Source organism: Lathamus discolor, chromosome 3 (genome assembly GCF_037157495.1).
Source record: "Lathamus discolor isolate bLatDis1 chromosome 3, bLatDis1.hap1, whole genome shotgun sequence".
Classification (NCBI taxonomy): domain Eukaryota; kingdom Metazoa; phylum Chordata; class Aves; order Psittaciformes; family Psittacidae; genus Lathamus; species Lathamus discolor.
The window spans coordinates 86718758-86740597 of NC_088886.1; the positions used below are offsets into that span (position 1 = coordinate 86718758).

General features: G+C 39.5%; 1 protein-coding gene across 2 annotated transcripts in view; it reads left to right on the forward strand.

The window, feature by feature from the left end:
- The first annotated feature begins 636 nt into the window (after nucleotides 1-636).
- Nucleotides 637-21840, forward strand: part of LNPK (lunapark, ER junction formation factor) — a 45818-nt gene continuing 24614 nt past the window's right edge. The window contains exons 1-6 of one of the 2 annotated variants that reach the window (XM_065670307.1): nucleotides 637-742; nucleotides 4593-4674; nucleotides 5903-5947; nucleotides 7565-7752; nucleotides 11128-11186; nucleotides 14996-15036. In XM_065670307.1, the coding sequence (XP_065526379.1) occupies nucleotides 4648-4674; nucleotides 5903-5947; nucleotides 7565-7752; nucleotides 11128-11186; nucleotides 14996-15036 (360 nt within the window). In that variant the 5' untranslated portion in view covers nucleotides 637-742; nucleotides 4593-4647. The remainder of the gene's footprint in view (nucleotides 743-4592; nucleotides 4675-5902; nucleotides 5948-7564; nucleotides 7753-11127; nucleotides 11187-14995; nucleotides 15037-21840) is intronic. The other variant, XM_065670308.1, reaches the window with a different exon arrangement.

Here is a 21840-nt window from a genome sequence, read left to right on the forward strand (position 1 = left end):
GCACCTGTTGCCACTTGTGTAGCCACAGCAGTAACACCTGTGAGCAGGGCAGTGGAGACCTCGTGAAAAAGGCAATGCGAACATAGCAAGTATTCTCTGTTCCTCACTCCTCTCAGCATAGGACAAGCGATGACGGGCACCAGCCAAGAAAGGACGCTGGAAAACTACCAGGAGGGAGGGCACCGTTACAATGGCAAACACAGAGCACTGCATCACTCCAAGTAAGTTCAACAGTTGCCTACGGGAAGCAGAGAGCAGACACCTCCTGTGACCCTCAGGCGGCTCAAGCGCCCGCCGCCGGGAAAACACATGCCGCTCAGCGTCTGTCAGCACCTACTTCTTCGGCAGAGGCTGAACATCAGCGTCAGGAATCTGCCGCCAACAGCCAGCCTGACCTTCTTGTTCCTACGTTTTGGCGTTAAAAACTCTCCTTCCTGTAAATCGGTATCGAAGAGAGCCGCAGTAACGCCTCGACCTCCACAGCCCGGCGGGTCAGAGCCGACCCCCTCCAACACCCGCCCTCTTTCCCTCAGCTCGGACGCGCCGAGCTCTGAGGCGTGGCCAGCAACCTCCACCCAGGCCCAACCGCCCGCGGCCCGCCCCCGCCCCCGTTCCAAGGCGTCCCGCGGCAAGACGCGCTGATTGGCCGCCGGGCCGCGCGGGGCCTGATGGGAGCACCGTCGGGATGGCCCTCCCCTCTTTCGGCGGGTGGTGGCGGGATGCGCGGCCCGAGCCGTGACAGGTACGTGCTGGCGGGGGAGGAGCGGCCCGGCCCGGCCCGGCCCGAGTGGCTCCGCGGCAGGGACCGGCTCCACCGTAGTGGGGCGGCAGCAGCAGCAGCAGCAGCAGCAGAGGGGCTTCAGTCGTTGCCCGCGACCCAGCTCAGGCCCCGCGTTTCTGGGTGCTGAAGCGAAGCGGGGCGGCCGGCCGGTGCACCGCCTCACCGCGGACAGCCGGGCGGCTGCTGGGGAGCGGGTCGGCGGCGGGCCGGCGGGGTTCAGTGTCGAAAGTGGAAGCCACTAGGTTGTAGGGTGGGGGCTGTGCTCGCTTTCCCCGCTCGCCCTGAGGCCGCAGGAGTCGGGGGGGTTCTAGGGCGGCCGGTAAGGCAGGCTCCGGGAGATGAAGCTGGCCTTTGCCGCCTTCCTGCCCGGCGGCGGGCCATCGGGTTCTCTCCCCGGGCCGCCGGCGTTCGCCTTCGCAGGCTTCAAAACAAGGCTGGGCTTCAAAAAGAGCGCCTGACCCACCCACTCCGTGCTCTGCCGCGTCGGAGTCTTTGTGTGGAAGCCAGTTTGCCTTTCTAGCTGAGGCTTTGCAAAGCATAGGATCTCCGTGGGATGCCTTCAGACAGAAACAGCCGAAAACGGACTGAAGAGAATTCAGTATCTTGTTCTAACTGATAGGTTCTAGCACAGGCTACGTGGTGGGTGGTACTCCTGGTTTTGTTTTGCTTTTTTCCTTGTCCTTTTATGGACTTTTTATGGTCACTTTGGAAGTTTCTGGGGTCAGTAAATTGTGTGATAGTATGAATTTTCAGTGGAAACCTTGTGAACAGAATGGAGATTCAGTTGAAAAGACAGAACTTATTTCTTTGTAATGGTAAACAGAAACAGATTACAAGAAAAGTATTTAAAGAGCATTCCCTCTTCCTTCAGGGAAGAGGCCTGTATGTAAAGCGTCCATTTCAAGTCTAACTTCCTTTTTTCTTTTACTTGTCTTGATGTTATTTAGTCTTGAATTTCAGCATGTCAGTTATTAAAACTAATTTTAGAGGCTTTAATTTTTTTTGGAGACCTTTTAATCTTTAAACATCAGCAACAAGCTTGAAGGAATTTGAGACTGACTTGATAAAACTGTAATGAGATCACACAACTATTTTCTCCATCTGGATGAATAAGTTGGTGGATGACTTCTGTAATTGTGCATGATTCATCTGTCTTTCAAAAGGAGCCTTTTTGGCTCTGCTACTCTTACTGTGGCACTTTTGCTTTGCTTTTTTTGCTAATTAACTTGCATGTTTTTGGAGTAGAGGTGTTTCTATCATAATATTAGTTTTAAGAGCCAAATAACAAAACTAGTAATGTTTTCTTAAGCTTCTACATTGTCTTCTATAACACTTCTGTTGTCATTTTTAAGCCTAGGGCTAGGAAATGTTGCAGCTATCTTATTTGTGTATTAAAGCAGTGATAATGTTTGTGCAGCAGTGCTGAGTGGAAAGGACAGCTCTGCACTGAAGCAAATGCAGCCTTTGGAAAGAAAAAGTGCTGTGCAATAGTTTGATGGTTAAAGCATGGGAAGGAAAGGAAGAGACTTCTGGAAGCAGGATTTACCATGAACAGTAGGATTAGTGGTAGGTATGTGGTGTGGCAGGTGAGGAGGAACTAGAAGAGTTTGAAGGAGCCGAAAATTTGTGTAGTCATGTCAAAAAGGAGAGGCAGGATAGAGGAAAGTAAAACATCTGAGGCACTCCATAGAAACCATAGAAAGCTTTCCATCTCATAACAAAGGATTACTCGACTAAACTGTGAATCTGAATCTTGTGTCCCTAATCTCTTAATATCTCTTTGGGGAAGGGTTTTGGTAGTATTACTGACCCGCAGAGCAGTGTACATAAAGCCTGTCAGCATCATGGTTCATGTAAAATTATATGTATGATGACACTTGTCAAACCTGTTTCTCTTTCAGGTACTTGCCAGGTACTTTAAACATATGTAGGAATAGCACTATGAATGTGTTACTGACACAGGTTGGTGTCACCAATGGCTTATGGATAACGTATGCCCAAAAGATCCTCCAGCACTTTTGCTGCAGAGGTTCTCTAACTATGGCCTGAAGGAAAACAGCACACAGGCCCTGTGAGCATCTCTGTCACAATCTGTAACAAGAGCTACTGTTGCTCCCAACAGCTGTGGAAACAAACTAGATTTGGGAACCTTGTGCTAAGTTTTCAAACTTCTTGATTGGCTATTTGACCTAGCTTTCATATTGTTTTGCAATAAAGATACTTAGTATCTGTTTCTGTAGAAATAGTTGTGAAGAAAGTATGTGCATATATCCACTGCCAGTGCCTGTCATGCAAAAACTCGCCTGTAACTACAAAGTGACAATTGTATGAAATTCTTAGTGTTATGTCGTGTGTTTGAAGAATAAAAATACTGCTGCTGTTTTACTGAGTTGAGTTGCTGTAGTAATGATTCTTCTGAGAATTTACTCAAGAGTCCAAGGGGTAACTGTGCGTTTTCTGTAGCTCACCCCTTTGTGCTAGTAGTTTGGTGGCAGCAGAGCCAATTTGTCTGTCTATTCTAGCTTCATTTGGCATAATTCCAGGTATGGATTTCTTATTTTTAAGGATTGGTTTTGAAATCATAGGGCCTTTAGCTCTGGATTCTGAAGTTGTTGGCTTTCTTAGAAGGTGAAGAGGTTACCATACTACAATAGCATTCATGCTAGTGAGTAGCCTGTATCCTTTATTCTGTTAATTGGTTCTGACAGCCACAGACAATTTGGAAACAAATTTGGATTGAGATTAGGTTTCTTTATATTTCAGTTTTTTGCCAGAGGTTACTTAATAAACAAGATAATAATCACTCTCATTTCTGCCTAACTAGACCAGTGCTTTATTAAATCTGACTGTTTCATTCCAGAGTTAAAAAGGTTTGAGCTCTAATTGGGAGTGAGTATTAGTTTACTGTGCAGGTGGCTATTAATTGTAATATTTTAATTCACCGAGTTAAAAACTTGTAAATTAAATGACTGGAGGGAAATTCTGCCATCCTAAGGTTCAAAAGTTGATTCCAAGCTGTCAGCTGATTCCAGCCAGTTACTGACAGGAAGTTGTTAGGCTTTTTGTTTCAGTAACCTAGACCCAGATCATCAAGTTACTTCTCTTCATGGGTTGCAGGTTTGAGTAGGGTAAGGTGAGCTACTTTTGCACCTTTGGAATTGCTTTAGAGCCCTTTGATATGCTGGTGACTGCTCTGTGCATTGTTGTGTAGGGAAGACTTGCCAGTGTAGTGCTTTCTTAGAGCAGGTGAAATATCTTTGAAACTGATTATTTGACCTTGAAACTGATTGTAGAAAGGAAAAACAATAGTGCTATCCAATATGCTCTTGTGGTTGAGAGCATGAGAAGGAAGTATATTTATGGGAGATGAACTTTCTCATGAATAGTGGGATATTAATGCTGGATGCTTGGAATTACAGATGAAAAGGAACATTGAGTTATGCTTATAAGCAGCAGATGAAATAATCAGAAACCAGTTTCTTAATCCTGTTTAATAATAAGTTTTTAAATTGTTTTTCTGTTGGAGGATTTTGGTAGCTTTTTTTAGTAGTTGTTTTGTGCCTCTATTTTTGGGGACTCCCCTCTGGTTAAATATTTCCAAAGTAAAAATAAGTATAGTCGCATCAAGGCTGATCAGCTGACTTACAGGATGGCCTGTGAAACAGAAGACTGGGTTTTTAAATAATATATGGGTAAATAACCAGGCAGTGGCTTTATGTGATATTTTGATTACTTTATATATTGGAATAAATACAAGAATCTTGAACTATGCTTTTATATTACTCCTAAGTACTTAATACTTCACTTTTAGCTGTGAATTCTTGTAGAAGATTGATAGCTCTGCCAACATTTGTCCACAGTAGAAGATGGGTGGATTAATTTCAAGATGGAGGGTAAGTAAAATTGTGTAAAGATATAATACTCTTTCATCTAGAAGATGGGAATATACAGGATGCATTTCTTAATGTCTGTTAGTTGGCTGTTAATACTGGTTGAATGTTAGTGCTAAACGTTTCCCTTTAATATCTCATTTAAAAGTCCAGTAGAGAGACATAATGATCAAAAATGTTTTCTGGCAAATCCTTAAACTGTGAAACTGTGGCTCTCCTTTATTTCCTTTGTAGTGCCAGGCCTGGCACTGGTTTGGGTAACTTGCAAAAATACAATTTTGTTTTAACTGTTCCTGTAAATCTAAATAGCTTTGTGGTGCTTCACTGGGTTAGATACAGCAGCATCTGTGACTTGAAAGATTGGTGGCTGTTTTAGGTCAAAATATGTCTGTTCTGACAAATATTTTGGTAGCTACATATCCAAGTCTTTCTTACTGCTTTTATTAGCTTGTATATTATTAAATGGTGTATTGAGTTTATGAGGAAGAAGCATGAGGGTTTTGACTATTCTCTTGGCAGGTGTGAGTTGTTTGAGTCTAGGTTTCCCTTTACATATTATCAATCGATTTCAGAGCCTGTCATACAAAACTCCTTTAAAGGCAAAAGATGAAATGTCAGTACTGTGTAAGAAAAAGAAGCTCACTTTTGTGGTGGTACATTATGGGCTATGGTTTCTGAATTTGTGGCTTGAAGGGTGGGAGAAAGATAGTGGATTTATCTTAGAAATGAGGAAAGGATCCTACAAGGTGGATTTCAAGTTGTTCCTAAGGGGAATTTTAGTGGAGATAACACTTGTTTGCAGTTGCTTAAATTTATTTGGAGCACTGTGTGTGTGTGTAATGAACAGTAATAAAAAGCCTAAATTCTCGAGTTAGGGCTTCCTGTATATATTCTCTTTGTTTTGCTTATTCCTTCCACTCATCAGTTCTGTCCTTGTTTTACTTACCGCACACATCCATTATTGCTGTACATGCGTTATAGGTTTTCATCTCTTTGTGGTGTAGGAGCAGAGCCTTCGGTTAATAGTAATACCAGCTATAAAATAGGGATTCATTACAGTCCCTTCTGTTTGTCATTATTAAAATAGGAAAACTTACCTTTATGTAAAGTAGGTAATATATTAATCTATTACAAATGTCATTTTGTTAGTAAACTGTTAATATATGGTAATCCTCAAAAATTTCATCTTTTTAAAAAGTGAGATCAACATCTTTGTTCTTTCCCTTGTAAGCAGGCAAAGCCTTCCACTGTAGAAGTATTAGAAAAAATTGATAAGGTATGTATTTGTGTTTGATTTTTGTTTAGAAATATGCATCCTTTTTGCTAGCCATGTATTTCTTTCACATTAGGTAAAATGCAGTAATGGATTTTTAAATTACTTTGATAATTATTCCAGTTGGATGTACTAGAGACTGGGTTTCAGATGGACTGTTACCTTTTTCCCCTACTAGTCATTAGCACCTCCTCTCCCTGAAAAAAAACCCAACCAACCCAACAAAAAACTCCCAACCAACCAAAGAAAGCCAACCAAAAGTATAATGCTTAAGTGTATAATGCTTGAGTAGCATACCAAAAGTATGTGCTTTATAATGGATAGTGAGACACTACAGGTTAAAAATCTATTTAGAGAGCCTGAAATGGGAATGGATGTGAAGTTGGCTATATTACACAATATAGTTATAGTTGGCGAGCCAGCCCTGCCTGACCAAGCACCAACTGATACCTCGTCTAACCCTGCAGTCCCTTAGCCCTTTCAGGTAACTCCCCGTTACATCCTGGGCATGACGTGCTGTGGTATGGAATGCCTCTTTGATCAGTTTGGGTCTGGTGTCCTGTCTCTGCTTCTTCCTGGCTCTCCTTCCTCCCTGGCAGAGCATGAGGCTCAGAAAGTCCTTGGTCAGACTAAAACATTTGTGTTATCAGCTCTGTTCCCAGGCCGAAAGTCAAAACACAGTGCTGCACCAGCTACTAAGAAGGAGAAAAATGACTGCTACTGCTGAATCCAGGACAAACTAATGGTTAAAATCCCATGTAATGGAAAATGTCACTAACACGAAGTTCCATTCATCAGACTCCTTAGAAAAGCTTCAGTGTACGTTTTAAGTATAAGAGTTCTAACTGTAGTGGTAGTGAGATCAGGGGGAGAATAACTGAATAGACGGTTCAGTAATCAGTTGTGATTTTTAGCCAGCATTTGACAGATGTCTGTACTCTGTGGGGAAATTAACGGTTTTGAATTATGCTCTTCATATTTTTTGTTTTCCTTTTATTGAAAGTACTTTCCTTTTATGTGAGTATTCCTGTTGTTACTTGGAATGCAGTCAAAATGGTAACATAGCAGAGCATTGCTTGATCGCTTACTAATATGCCAAAAGCATCATACAGATGTTCGGGATTTCACTCTTCATGTGAGGAAAATTATGAAATTAAAATATGTGAAATGATGGAGGAGTTTGAGCCGTTTCCTATGTTAATAGAAAAGTGTTAGAAGCATTTGAAATTCCACAGGTGCCTGATAAAAGTTTTAGGATGCAAATTATGGTTGGTTGTGATTTAGTGATTGTAAAGACCCATTCGTAACATTAATATTTTCCTTTTGTTCCAAATATACTAAAAAATTATAAATAGAAAAAAGTGCTGATTTGCAATATTTCTCCTCAATAGTGATGTGTTACTGCTAATACAGTGCAAGTGGCCTATATTACAATGTTAATAGTGTGATGTATTTATGTTGTGAAAGTTATCTCTGGGCAAATACTGTCATTTATCAGTAAGTTTGACTTTTCTAATCAAGTATCAAGTAGATATGGCTAATTTTAGCAAACACTTGAAGGCAGCTTAGTAAAATCACCTATTAATTTCGCTGATAAGGTTTAACCCTTTTTATTTACAGGAAATACAGACATTAGAAGAATTTAGAGAAAAAAATCAGAGGCTACAGAAACTGTGGGTTGGAAGGCTGCTTCTCTACTCTTCACTTCTTTACCTTATTACCTGCTTAATTGTATATTTGTGGTGTCTTCCTGATGAATGGACAGCAAGGTTGATAATGACACTTCCATTTTTTGCATTTCCATTGATGTAAGTAAATATGCCTCTTATGCCTCTTTCTTCCCCCTTCCGCCCCCTCCCCCCACCCTGGTGCTGTCTCTGGTAAAAGGAGATGAAAAATGCATCTCAGCAGGGGTTTGGGTTTGCTTTTGACAATCCTTGAGTTGTCATAACTTGCTGAATTTTTTTCTTTAAAGATAAATCCAAGTAGTTAGGCAGACACTTTCTTTGAGGGAAATCTCCCTCATGGGATGGGTTTAGTATTAAACAAAGTCTTACCATCAAAAGATGTTAGCATCTAAAGTTGCTTGGCTTTTTATTTATATTATTAGGGCTACAGGCTGAACAGCTTTAGCCAAGGTAATGTAATGTAAGCAGAAGAGCATAGTTTTGGGTTTTATTTTTACTGCTGTTTGGAAAAGTAACACTGCTGTGAGAAAGTGGCTGAAGGTATGTCACCTGTATATAAAATGCACTGTATAAAATTATGGGGAAAAACCCCGAAAGCAATAATGAATGGAGAAACTTACATATTGCGTGACTGTTAACACAGAAGTCACCTGAAAGGTCATTGGCCTAAATATGTTGTTACTTTTACATAATTAGCTGTTTTCCTGGAAAATAATTTACAGTTTTTATCAACCAGAAAATATCCTAACATCATTGGATCCAATTAGGAGAAAATGTTGTCTATTTTCTTGTTCCACTGAGCTGATTGGCAGCTTGTGCTCATGAATGGCTTTTGTTTTCTAAGAAAACTACTTTTCTAAAAACGGGCTCCCACCTCACTAACCAGCTGCTTCCCTGTCTCCTCTTCCCATAGACCATTAAGTAGAAGAAGCAACCTACTGATCAACTTTCCTGCCAGTAGGAAGCACAGTGCGTTTACTAATTTGCTGAAATGAGCATCATAAATACCGTCCATATTTGTATGGCACCTGTGTATGAAAACATGACTTGTCAGTGCCCTAGCTTTAGATTTGAAAGGCAAAGTCAAATCTAAATATTTAAGGCTTTGCAAGTTTGATTAGTGTGGGTCAGCATAACATAACATGCAAAGAAGTGCCTTGAAGATGTTTTTTGTGCATCATATTGTATGATGCATAATGTATTAGTGTGCTGCTGTTAATGGAATCCTGTGGAGAAGATACACGGGCAGCAGTATCTTGACTAGGAAGGATTAACACTCAAAATTAATCTTTGGCAGCAATATGAATTGACTTTGCACTTAAGGACAAGGATTTGGAACTCTTTGTTGTTAGCAAGTGATGCTTGCTTGTGCTAACAGCGAAGGCTTGTAGAAGAGGAAGTATTACCGGCCTCCCTTCACTTAGGTGTGTTAGGATTTGTGCAGAGATAAAAACTTCTGTTGCTGAAGGTGATGGCTTCTAGTGCTGTGGAGTGAATTTGCACAAAGGACTTTTATTCTCTAGTTTGTCTTCCAATTCTTGTTTCTTCTTTTTTTTTTTTTTTTTTTCTTTTAAAGGTGGGTTTCTGTAAAACTCTGAATTGGATATCGTCTTACTAACATTTAGAATTAGACTGTTGTTCTCTTATGACTTGCAACTGTTTATCAGGTTTTTCCCTTAAGCTATTCCCCTTCAGCTTTTTTTGGCAGATATGAATGGCAAGCAACTGCCAGCTTGTCTTTGCTCTCGGTCAAGAGGTGACTCCACGCTGAATGCCTGGTGCCACCCAGTAATAGCTCTAGAGATTTTTCAGCCCTAATCAAACTGGAATATGTCTGCCTTTTCCAGCTTGCAGTCAGTCACCAACTTATTTCTGCCTTAGGTCATTCCCCCAGGGTCTCAGCAAGTTACTGATGCTGGTAGAGTGAGTTAAGTTCTAGGAATATATAACATTATTACTTGTAAATGTGTATTGAAACATATGAAAGGTTGAAGACATATGTTAGCATGTTAGAAGGATGCTTTCCTTGAAATGACTTTCATTTGAATTAGGTTGTTTCATCTTGCATATCTGATTTTCAGAAAAATATTTATTTTGTAAAATTTGTCTGAAATGGTCAGCTATTAGACTTTACCTCTTTAAGAACTTTAAGGTGAATGTTTTTTAATTTCATGAAGTTGTATATCTGTTAGCTTAGAATGCAGCTTTAAGTAGAATAGTCTTTATTAAGCATGCAGTAAAAAAGAAATAATGCTTTTGTCTGTGTAAAATAGTCTTTAAGGCAGTTAAAATCCTGTAAAACATTTCTTTTGATACATTATGGAGAGACCCACATTGTATAAGTGGGCACAGCCATCCACAGCACACCTTTGAACATGGGATAGTTAAATTTTTCTATGTTTCTCTGATGTTTGGTAGGTTACTGTTGCATTCCAGTTGTCTTGTCTAACTTCCCTAACTCAGGTTGTGGTGTTAATACTTGAAAACATTTTAAACTGGGCAGCCATTATATAAATGCAAAAGATGTTCCTATAAATCAAGTAGAAACTACTTGAAATCTTATAGTACTAGCATTTTGCTTGTTTTCTTACACTAGCTGTTACTCAGAAAACCTTTTGAGGTTTTTTTTTTTTCCCCCAAAATGAAACATTACTAGTTTAAGTTCTATTATATAATGCTTGCCACTAGAAGAGTTTTGATTTAGATGCTTGGAGAGGCTTGAAGTATGAGGTTTGCCACTTGGCTTAGGCTGAATAACTTGCCAGGGAAAGTGTCGAATTAATAATTAGAAGCAATTCTAAGCTTTAAAACAAATGAAGTCCAGATGATTGCAGAGAGACCTTTCAAATGTAAAGTGGTCATAGACCAGTTTAACTTTATCTTGAGCACAGATAAGCTTCTCCATTGTTTGAGCTAAGTCAGATGAAACCCTGCAGAAACTGAGTAGATTCAGAGTTCTGTAAAATTGCCAGGGGTCAGGTCAGTTAACTCTGGGAGACCATTTGTACAATAGCTGAATCTCATGGTTTTCATTGGTATTAAATTCTTCCTGCAAATCTCGTGGGTCTTAATTTTGGGCCTTAGCTGATAAGCTTGGCTTTCTGGATAACATGCATCATAAATCTATCAAGTAAGATGTGATGAGTAAGTAATTTTCAGCTAGCTGCACACACCTTGATTTTTAAAAGTTCGCACTGAACATCTGAGCAAATGATGATGTTACTTGCTGCTCTTGCTACCTTAGTATTTCTACCTATAATAATGCTTGGTTAAACTTTATTAAAGAGGATGATTTTGTTTAGATCAACATTGATGTCCTGTTGACAAGGTAGTAATTGAATTCTTAGCTTTCTGTATAAACATTGTTCAAAGATTACTGTTCTTTGTATTTGCAAAATTAAATCTCATTTGGTAAGTATTCTGTTTGCTAAATGATTTCAGAAATGGCTACTGTAATATATTTTAATTAATTTAATTTTCCTTTCTGTTTTAAAGAATCTGGTTTATAAGAACACTGCTCATTTTTTTCTTTTCCAAAAGGACAGAAAGGAATAGTAAGTATTTTTCTGTCTTTTTTTAGAATATGACCTAGTTTAGAATGATGCTTGCTATGAAAATGTAAATATTTTTGATAACTTGGCTTCCAGAAAAAGAGTAGCAGCCTTTTGGTTGATGCTGAAATGGGTAGCATTAGCTAAACTGCTGTTTCTGCCACATGGTTCTTGAAAGAACAGGAAGGAAACTACTTAATTTTTCACTTACTGAATTGTGGTAACTTTCTCCTGTCTTTGCATGTTTCAGAGTATCATGGAATAAAATGTAGTGTAGGAGTGAGGGAAAGGAAGTATAAGCAATAGTAGTAGTTCCCTCAATACTTGCATCTTGCAATTATATCCAATACTCTTTGTTATCTTTATATATAAGAGAAAAGATTTAGAGCAGATCTGTTTAATTTGTTTGTCAGTAGAGCTTTTCTCTCCCAAGTTCTCCAAACATGCTTATGTTTTCCTGAGTGGAGAAGGGATAAGCAGGTGTTTTTGTGCTGTTTTGAGAGCTAAGGAAAATAGGGAGTCATGTAACAAAGCCAGAAAGGAATCATAGAATGATTAGGATTAGAAGGGACTTTAAAGATCATCTAGTTCCAACCCCCCTGCTGTGGGCAGGGAGGTGTTCAAATATATATAAAAAGTTAACATGCAGATTCGTTCTAATACAAAATTTGAAAATGCATCTGTGGCACTTGTCTCCAGTAGTTAGAATTCATTTGAAACTTCCTGTGAAAGCAGTCCAGCCTGTAACAGTATTTCATAGTGATGTGAGTAATAATACAGGAAAACCTCAATGCTGCACTATGTTTTATGACTTGCAGAACAACATGATGTATTTAATTTGTGACAGCTTACAAGTTAAATATCACTTTTAGAATTTTTCTTGAACTTAATGTTTGCATTTGATATGCAAGCATAGGACATACATTTTTATGCAGAAATAAAGTTGTCCATATCTTCTGTGGTGCTGTGTGATTCATTTCTAAGGTGAATGTATATTTGCATTTCATGCCTGGATAAGAAAACAAGTATGTTTTTTTTCTAGTTTGCTTAAATGTCTTTATTGTTGTTTTTAGCATACAAGCAGGTCTAGTGCTTTTGTTGAACTTGTGTATAAAGAGTTTTAGTAGATGTGAGAACATGTGAGAAGGTATTACTTCCACATTGTTCCAGAGATTAAGTAAAAATGAAGTTTTTAACCTCAAAGATAGGAGTCCCGTATTTGGAGAAGAGAAATCAAATATGCAATGCAAGAGTAACATCTTCTCCTGCTTTACTGCTGTAGCTCAGAGACCAAACTGACAACTGAGTGGCTCAGAGCTAGCCTTTTACTTTGGGGGAAGTTAATACAACACACTGATTCACTGGAGATGATTATTTAATACCCTAAAACTCTAAAGAGGTTCTATGCTGGATAACTAGAACATACCAGTTCTGGGAACCGTGCTCTGAATGGGGAAAAACTGGTAGTGAAGACACTAAGAAAGGTGATATGGAGAGATTACAGAATTTTTTAAGATTGGTCAGGCAAACAACTGTTGACAAAGATTTAGGCTGATCTGCCCTAAAATGTAATTAAACTAAATGAGGTATCTTGCAGGTATTGACTTCTCTAGTATGAATTATTTTTTTCTGTCGGCTTGATTAAGATAAGACCTCACTTGGAGTATTGTGTGCAGTTCTGGTGTCCTAAACATAAAAAGGACATGGAACTGTTGGAACAAGTCCAGAGGAGGGCCATGAGGATGATCAGGGGACTGGAGCACCTCCTGTATGAAGACAGCCTGAGAAAGTTGGGGCTGTTCAGTCTGGAGAAGAGAAGGCTGTGTGGAGACCTCATAGCAGCCTTCCAGTATCTGAAGGGGGGCCTATAGGGATGCTGGGGAGGGACTGTTCATTAGGGACTGTAGTGATAGCACAAGGGGTAAAGGGTTAAAACTTAAACAGGGGAAGTTTAGATTGGATATAAGGAGGAAATCCTTTCCTGTTAGGGTGTCTAGGCACTGGAATGGGTTGCCCAAGGAAGCTGTGAATGCTCCATCCCTGGCACTGTTCAAGGCCAGGTTGGCCAGAGTCTTGTGTGACATGGTTTAGTGTGAGGTGTCCCTGCCCATGGCAGGGGGGTTGGAACAAGATGATCTTAAGGTCCTTTCCAACCTTAACTATTCTGTGATTCTGTACTGGTTTTTTTGAGTGTACTTTGCAGTAGTTGCCATTTGGCCATGTCTGAAGGGGCAGGTGTTCCATGAGGTTCTTGTTGAACACGGGATATAAAGTGATCAGAAACAAAAGCCCAGACTTTAAACTGATTGCATTGCTTTGTGGGAGGCTTAGGCTTGAAGATGTTCTAGGCCTTTCTATATCTGTTTCCTAAGTAACTGGTAACAGCTCATGGTGTTGTGCTATTTATTTGGCTACGTGATACCACACTGTTGCAGTGCATTTCTGGTTGTAAGGCTACATGAGAGGCTGTGTTCTAATGTAAATGTAAAATTTGGTGGAGGAAGATACTTTATTAACGTGAAGATTCACAGTTCCTGGAATTGTCTATCTTCTGTGTTCCCACCTAATGCTAAATATGGTCTTGTTCCATGTTCTGTTTATCTTAACTAATACGGGATTGTTGTAGTTACCCTTTCACTGTACAAACTTTGAGATATGTATGTGCCCAGTTTTAATATTTTATACATTTAATACAGTGTCTTAATCTATCAAAATGAATTTCTACATTCTGGAACAGTTCAAGTAATTATGTGTTCACTTGATTTTGAGTAACAGTAGTGTTCCTGAATTAACTTCAAAAAGTGTGCATAGCATACTTAAATATATACAAATAAATACACAAAATAGTATATATTTAGTTTGCTGGGCTTTGTTTTTCTTTCTTGTAGTTCTATGAATCTTTTTCTTTCCTTTTTTTTTACTGAAAAATGGGTAAAAATAGGTATATCTGACAGGAAATGAACTGCTGGTGTCCAGCAGAGCTGGAAAGGGGAAGAAATTGTAAAGTTTTTTTGTTAAACTCTTCTTGCTGTGAAGGAGGAAGTAGAAAGTGGGTTATCAAGAGGATACCTTCTGTATTAGGTGATGGTTAATTACAACGTTTTCCGTGAGTGCCAAGCTGCAACATTGACTTAAAGGAAAATCACGCGTGCATTTGACCTTTCTTCTTTCCTGTCATTTTAGAGAGATTAAGTGCTGTGCCTAGTAGATGTAACAGTCTCTCTTAATATTTAGTAGTAAAATTACCCTCTGGTAGCTTTTCTTACAAAACTGGGGGTTTTGCTATAGTAGTGAAAGGTGAAATAGGTTGAGATTTGAAGCTCAGAACTGACCTGGCATTTGAAACTGGTGTGTCTTAAAAGGCTTACATGAAGTACTGAAGCCAGTAAATCTGGTACTTGGATATATTAATACTTAGACTTCAAGGTTGGATTTTTTTTCTTGTAGTTTGACACATGAGAGTAAGCATATTTGGTCCATTGCTGTACCACTTTTAATGTGTATCAAAGAAGGGCACTGGCTAGAATCGGTTTGCTTAATGGGGAAATGGTATGTAAGACTATTTTAAGTTGTAACTGTAAAGTGATATGGGCTGTAATTTATAATTTTCAATGTTTCAATGTTTAAAGTAAATTATAATTTTTAATGTCACAAAAACTTCAGGTATTTTATGCAATGTTTACTAATGTTGTAGGGTTGATAGTGGTCAGTGCCTAATTTTTCCTGATTGCTCAGGATGAAATAATGTTTAGAATGTGCTGAAATTCTCTTATTCATATTTGAAAACTAATGTATGATGTCCTTCTTTTTAGATGATGCACTGGATGATTTAAAATCTCAGAAGAAAAAAATAGTAAGTAAAACTTCAAGAAAAGCTAGTTGTTAGGAGTTTGATTGTAATACATAGATGAAGACTGGAGGGAGGGAGGGGAAACTATTACCACTCCTCTGTTTTCATACATTTCCTAATACCACACAAGGTTTTCCTTACCCCCAAATTACAAAGGACTGCTTACATGAGAGAATAAATTGTCTCCTTGTAGTTTAACTTAAAACTTACTGTTTTGATGTTACTAGATCTATGTAAAGTGATTCCATTTTGTCAGAAAACAAAAATGTATGCTTTAACCTACTCATTGCTAACTGCTGGTTTTACTTTTGGTGCAACACTTAGCTCTTCTTATAATCCTATTAAGAACATAGAGTGCAAGTATATCTTTTGATAGTTACTCAATCACTTAATGTCTTCATCATTGGCAAAAAGGGCTTTAATCTAGACAAGATGAATTTATCCTTCAAGTGACAGATTGTTTATATCTTAAATGCATCACCATTTAGTTCCCATCTTCCTCCATCTTATTTTTGTGCTACGTGTTTCTTCCATTCTTTCCTCCAAAAAATTATTTTGTATATCAGTCCTATCAGTTTTCTTGATGTCATCTATTTTGTGAGCTGTGTGGATGAATTAACAGTATCAAACTGGTGTATGCCATGTACTTGCTAACTGGATCAACAGTTGATCTCAGACAAATTTAGGATGGAAAAGACACCAAGTCTAGGATAACTTGCACTCTTTGCAGATTTATTTATTTTTTATTATTTATTTTTAATAAATTTCTTCTCCACTTAATCCTTCCAGAAGGAAGTTTTCTGTTTACTTATGTTGCTGGCTTCATCTCTTGCCTGGCAAATTTTTGCCTGCAAGGCAAAACTTAAAACCCACCACCACGAAAACATCCCAACAAATCAAAACCCAAACACCCTCCTTCTCCAAACAGTCCTTCCTCCCCTGAAAAACTCCTAAAGTTGTAGTATGAAGCTATATTGTTGATGAGTTTCCCAGAGTGTTCACCTCATGCCTTCTAGATTTTGCCATGGTAGCTAAATTAACTGAAAACCCACAACAAAACTGTGTCAGGTAAGAGTCAGATATCGTATGCCCTTAACAAGGGAAACAGCTGTCACTGATCTTCCACTGCTTTTTTTACTTTTTTTTTTTTTAACTTTTAAAATGTAGATGTAAAAATGGTTACCAAAGAACAATGACATAATTAGGTTACAGGTTAAGAGGATTTGCTGACATTTACGTATGCTATTCCTTATATTAAGGGATCTATTATGTAGAAGTGTTCTTTGAGTGCGGTGATAAAAAAGGTGTTGGAGAGGTTTACATTTTCTGAGAACAAAATAAATGAGTATGACAACTGTGTTTTTGTTATGAAAACTGCTTAACTGAAATTAGTTAATCTTTCTGGTGTATGTAGTCATTGGATGACTTTGGAGGGAACTTTCTTGGAGCAGAAAAAGCATAATGGAGAACAAGTCAGCTTTTGGAATCTTAAATGTGAAGCCTTCATTACAGTTCAGTTTTCCATAATCATGAAAATCTTCATATTTATTCTAAAAGAGCTAGTAATGCTGAGCACTTCCTTAGAGAAAAACATTTAATAAAAGAAAACCAGGAAGAAGCTGGTTTATAAAGAGGAGAGGTTTTTGTGTGTTTTTTTTTCTTTTGGGAATTGATGCTCTTGAAACAAGATGTATGTATATTGCATATGCAAAAAATTAAACCCAACATATTGTAGAAGGGCAGGCAGTAGTTTAATGTTAAATAACTCGGTGAAGACTTAGTGAACAATATAGAAATTACAGTGTAACTATGGAGAGTTTAAACCTGGAAATAAAAATTACCATTAGTATATATGCATGTGAATTTTTAAACATTAAAGAGAAACTTCTAAGTGAGATTAGTAAACCAAAGTTCTGGGAAGTACAATAACTCAGCTGTTTTACAATCTGAGGGGAATTAAAAAGTTCATGGTTATTTCCTAATCTTGTGAGTGCCTGGTTCCTATGAAAGAACCAGAAATGGAAGACTTATTGCAACCTTTTGAATCAGCAGTGTTAGTATTTTTTACTCAGAATATTGACTTCCGAGTTTCATCATAATTTAAAGGTATTCAATTAAGCATTAAAATTAAATAAACATACATGAAACCTAGCATGTTAAAATGAGCTAAAAGCGGATGCAGATAGTGAGTCAGATTATATTTTGTCTTTTAGATAAAAACTCATTACGTTCTGTAAAAGTTTGGTTTTGATAATATTTCTTTTTATTTTGGATTAACTTTTTTAGCACTGTCTGTGGCTATGAATACATATAGGAACACCTACTTTTTAGTAAAACAAAGCAAAAACCTTCAAGTAAATTAATGGAAAGCAAGAAGGAAAGGTAAATTTTTTTTTTTTCCCCTGGTAGATTCTGATTTGCTACCGAGCTTGCAAATAGGATTAGTTACTAAGATACTTACATTGTGATCCTCAAAGTATCTGGGATAAGTAAATTATGTATTTCCTGTTTATTTGTAATGCAAATGGTTTACTAGGCACTGTCATGCTGCCACAACACCTATGGTTTTTCACTTCATTGCAGCTCAGATACCCGATTGCTAGAGAAATCTTATATTGAAGACAATTATTCTTTTGAAAAAATGTTACACTACTTGTGTCTTAGAGGCTTGTGGTACACCTTTTCTCTAGTGACGTTACTTATGTGCTGAAGAGTTCCTGTAATGGAGTAAGCTCCTCATCTATTACATAAAATGCCCTGGTGGCTGTGCAATGAGCTGCTCAATAGAATTTAAGTTCTGTTCGGTGGCATAATCATGTGGATACTCGTGGGTAAAATACCTGACACATGCAAATATAGATACTTCATCTGGAAATGCCTGTTAGTATTGTCTATCCTGTACTTTGATGTGGAGTTTGTGTAATACTTAATTCTACACAGAACATCTGGGGAAGAACAACCCCATGTACCAGTACAGGTTGGGGGTTGACCTGCTGGAAAGTAGTGAAGGGGAAAGGGACCTGGGGGTCCTGGTGGATAGGAGGATGACCATGAGCCAGCAATGTGCTCTTGTGGCCAAGAAGGCAAATGGCATCTTAGGGTGCATTAGAAAGGGAGTGGTTAGTAGGTCAAGAGAGGTTCTCCTCCCCCTCTACTCAGCCTTGGTGAGGCCGCATCTGGAATATTGCGTCCAGTTCTGGGCCCCTCTGTTCAAGAAGGACAGGGAATTGCTTGAAGGAGTCCAGCGCAGAGCCACAAAGATGATTAAGGGAGTGGAACATCTCCCTTATGAGGAGAGGCTGAGGGAGCTGGGTCTCTTTAGCTTGGAGAAGAGGAGACTGAGGGGTGACCTCATCAATGTTTACAAATATGTGAAGGGTAGGTGTCAGGATGATGGAGCTAGGCTTTTTTCAGTGATATCCAGTGATAGGACAAGGGGCAATGGGTGTAAACTGGAACATAGGAAGTTCCACGTTAACATCAGGAAGAACTTCTTTACTGTAAGAGTGACAGAGCACTGGAACAGGTTGCCCAGGGGAGTTGTGGAGTCTCCTACACTGGAGATATTCAAGGCCCGCCTGGACAAGTTCCTGTGTGATGTACTGTAGGTTACCCTGCTCTTGCAGGGGGGTTGGACTAGATGATCTTTTTAGGTCCCTTCCAACCCTTGGGATTCTGTGATTCTGTGATTCTGTGAACTCACTCTCTTATTTTTTTCCTAGTGAATGCTTTTTTTTCCTTTATGGATTGGGGGTAGGGATTAATTTCATTAGCTGTAATTAAGGCACTACAAGATAAAACTTATTTTTCCCTCCTTGATTGTAAGATGTGCTCTGGTTGTGTAGCTGTAACTTTGGCTTTAGAGTTCTTGGTTCATGAGGATGTCAGCCCTTAAGCCTGAATGTATATATGAACAAGTTCAGAGGGTTAAGCATATTAAAGCAAGGGCACAGGACATCTATTAAGCTGCTACAAGGGGGAATTAGTGGAGACTTTACCTGGAGCTGCAGTCTAAAGATGGGATAATTATTAGCCTGAGGACAGAGTTGCAAAGATACTGTAGTAATTACTTTGCTAATGTTAGAATTAAGCTTTGCTGAAGTTTGCTCAGCTACCCTTATAGCAGGCTGAGTGTAATATTAGACTTGAGCAGCCTTCCCAGCCATTTCAGGTGAGAATTTGGAAAGTTGCTTCTGTTAACTTTTCCAAAAAAAAAAAAAAAAGAAGTCTGCTTTCAAGGCTGCCTTAAAGTTAACAGCATGTGTGGTGAAGATTCAGCATATGAATTTTGTTATTTAAAATAACTGCTGTTTCATGAACTTTAAATTTTCATCTTTCTAAGCGTATAAGACTGTAGATACTTTGATAACCTTCAGTATGTGACAAAAACTCTACTGGGAGTTGTTTGTTGTATAAGCTCAGTTTTGTCTACCCAGTATATGCTAGGATACTGCAAATGTGCAATTGGAAGCTCAAAATACAGTTAAAAATCATATTTACTGGTGAATGATAAGCTAGGTATTTCTTTCATGCAGTGTTGTCACAAGACAGTTCATAGAATCATAAAATAGGGTTGGAAAGGACCTTAAGATCATCTTGTTCCAACCCCCCTGCCATGGGCAGGGACACCTCACACTAAACCATGTCACACAAGGCTCTAGCCAGCCTGGACTTGAACACCGCCAGGGATAGAGCATTCACAGCTTCCTTGGGCAACCCATTCCAGTGCCTCGACACCCTAACAGTAAAGAATTTCTTCCTTATATCCAAACTAAACTTCCCCTGTTCAAGTTGTAACCTGTTACCCCTTGTCTTGCTACAACAGCCCTAATAAATAGTCCCTCCCCAGCATCCCTATAGGCCCCCCTTCAGATACTGGAAGGCTGCTATGAGGTCTCCATTCAGCCTTCTCTTCTCCAGGCTGAACAGACCCAACTTTCTCAGCCTATATTCATACGGGAGGTGCTCCAGTCCCCTGATCATCTTCACGGCCCTCCTCTGGACTTGTTCCAACAGTTCCATGTCCTTTTTATGTTGAGGACACCAGAACTGCACACAATACTCCAAGTGAGGTCTTGCGAGAGCAGAGGGGCAGGATCACCTCCTTTGACCTGCCAGTCACGCTCCTTTTGATGCAGCCCAGGATACGGTTGGCTTTCTGGGCTGCGAGCGCACACTGCAGCTGGCTCACGTTCAGTTTCTCATTGATCAACACCCCAGAGTCCTTCTCTGCAGGGTTGCTCTGAATCTCTTCTTTGCCCAACCTGTAGCTGTGCCTGGGGTTGCTCCAACCCAGATGCAGGACCTTGCACTTGTCATGGTTAAACTTCATGAGGTTGGCATCAGCCCACCTCACAAGTATGTCAAGGTCCTTCTGGATGGCATCCTTTCCCTCCAGTGTATCAACCAAAGCACACAGCTTGGTGCCATTGGCAAACTTGCTGAGGGTGCACTCAATCCCAGTGTCCATGTCAGCGACAAAGATGTTGAACAAGACCGGTCCCAAAACCTATCCCTGAGGGACACCTCTCTTTACTGGTCTCCAGCTGGACATTGAGCCATTGACCGCAACTCTTTATGTACAGCCATCCAGCCAGTTCTTCATCCACCATGTGGTCCATGTGTCAAACTGGTGCCTCTCCAATTTAGAGACAAGTATGTTGTGTGGGACAGTGTCGAATGCTTTTCGCAAGTCCAGGTAGATTATGTCAACTGCTCTGCCCCTGTCCATTGGTTCCATAGCCCCATCACAGAAGGCCACCAAATTGGTCAGGCAGGATTTCCCCTTAGTGAAGCCATGCTGGCTGTCACCAAGCACCTTGTTGTTTTTCTGTGCCTTAGTATGCCTTCCAGGAGAATGTGCTCCAAGATTTTGCCAGGCACAGAGGTGAGACTGACTGGTCTGTACTTCCCTGGGTCATCCATTTTCCCCTTCTTGAAAATGGGGGTTATATTTCCCTTTTTCCAGTCGTTGGGAACTTCACCTGACTGCCATGATTTTTCAGATATGATGGCCAGTGGCTTAGCAACTTCATTTGCCAGCTCCTTCATGACCCGCAGATGGATTTCATCAGGTCCTGTGGACTTGTGTACGTTCAGGTTCTTAAGATGGTCTTGAACCAGATCCTCTCCTACGGTGGGCCCAAGGTCTTCATTTTCACAGTCCCTGCATCTGCCTTCCAAGACTTGGGTTGTGTAGTCAGTTACTTTGGTTGTTTTACTGTTTGTATGGGTATTGCAGAGTATACTTGATTATTGTGGCTTAAATGATTTATTTCATGTCTTAAGGAGGAAACTTGCTATGTGTACTGGCATATCTTACATGGTAGACTGAAATGAGTACTATAGCTTTTTGTGAACATAAATGACTCGCCATAGTCAGGCTTGACATACCAAGTAATTCAATTTAAGAACTCACGTGGTAGTATGGCAAATAAGTAGCTTGTACCATGCCGGTACTTCAGAGTTCCAGTGGCTAAATCACGTTTACAAGAAGCTCAAGATACATTACTTATATTACTCTTGAGTATAGGCAGTTGATGTTGTTGCCACAGGAATTCTCTTTGGTTGCCAGTTAGAAAAGAGGCCATCCACGCAGTTATTCATAGGAGAGAACGTGGTGCATGACCACATTTCTTTATTAAGGTTAATTCCATGAAGTAAGTTTGAAGAATCCCTGAGTATGCTGGTATTAAATTTCATAGGCATTTCACTTGTGATCTCGATTACTCAGTGTTTAAGTTTGATAATAATAGACTATGAATTAACTCCTTGGAAGAAAGTAGATCTCAGAAGTGTGTATTATGG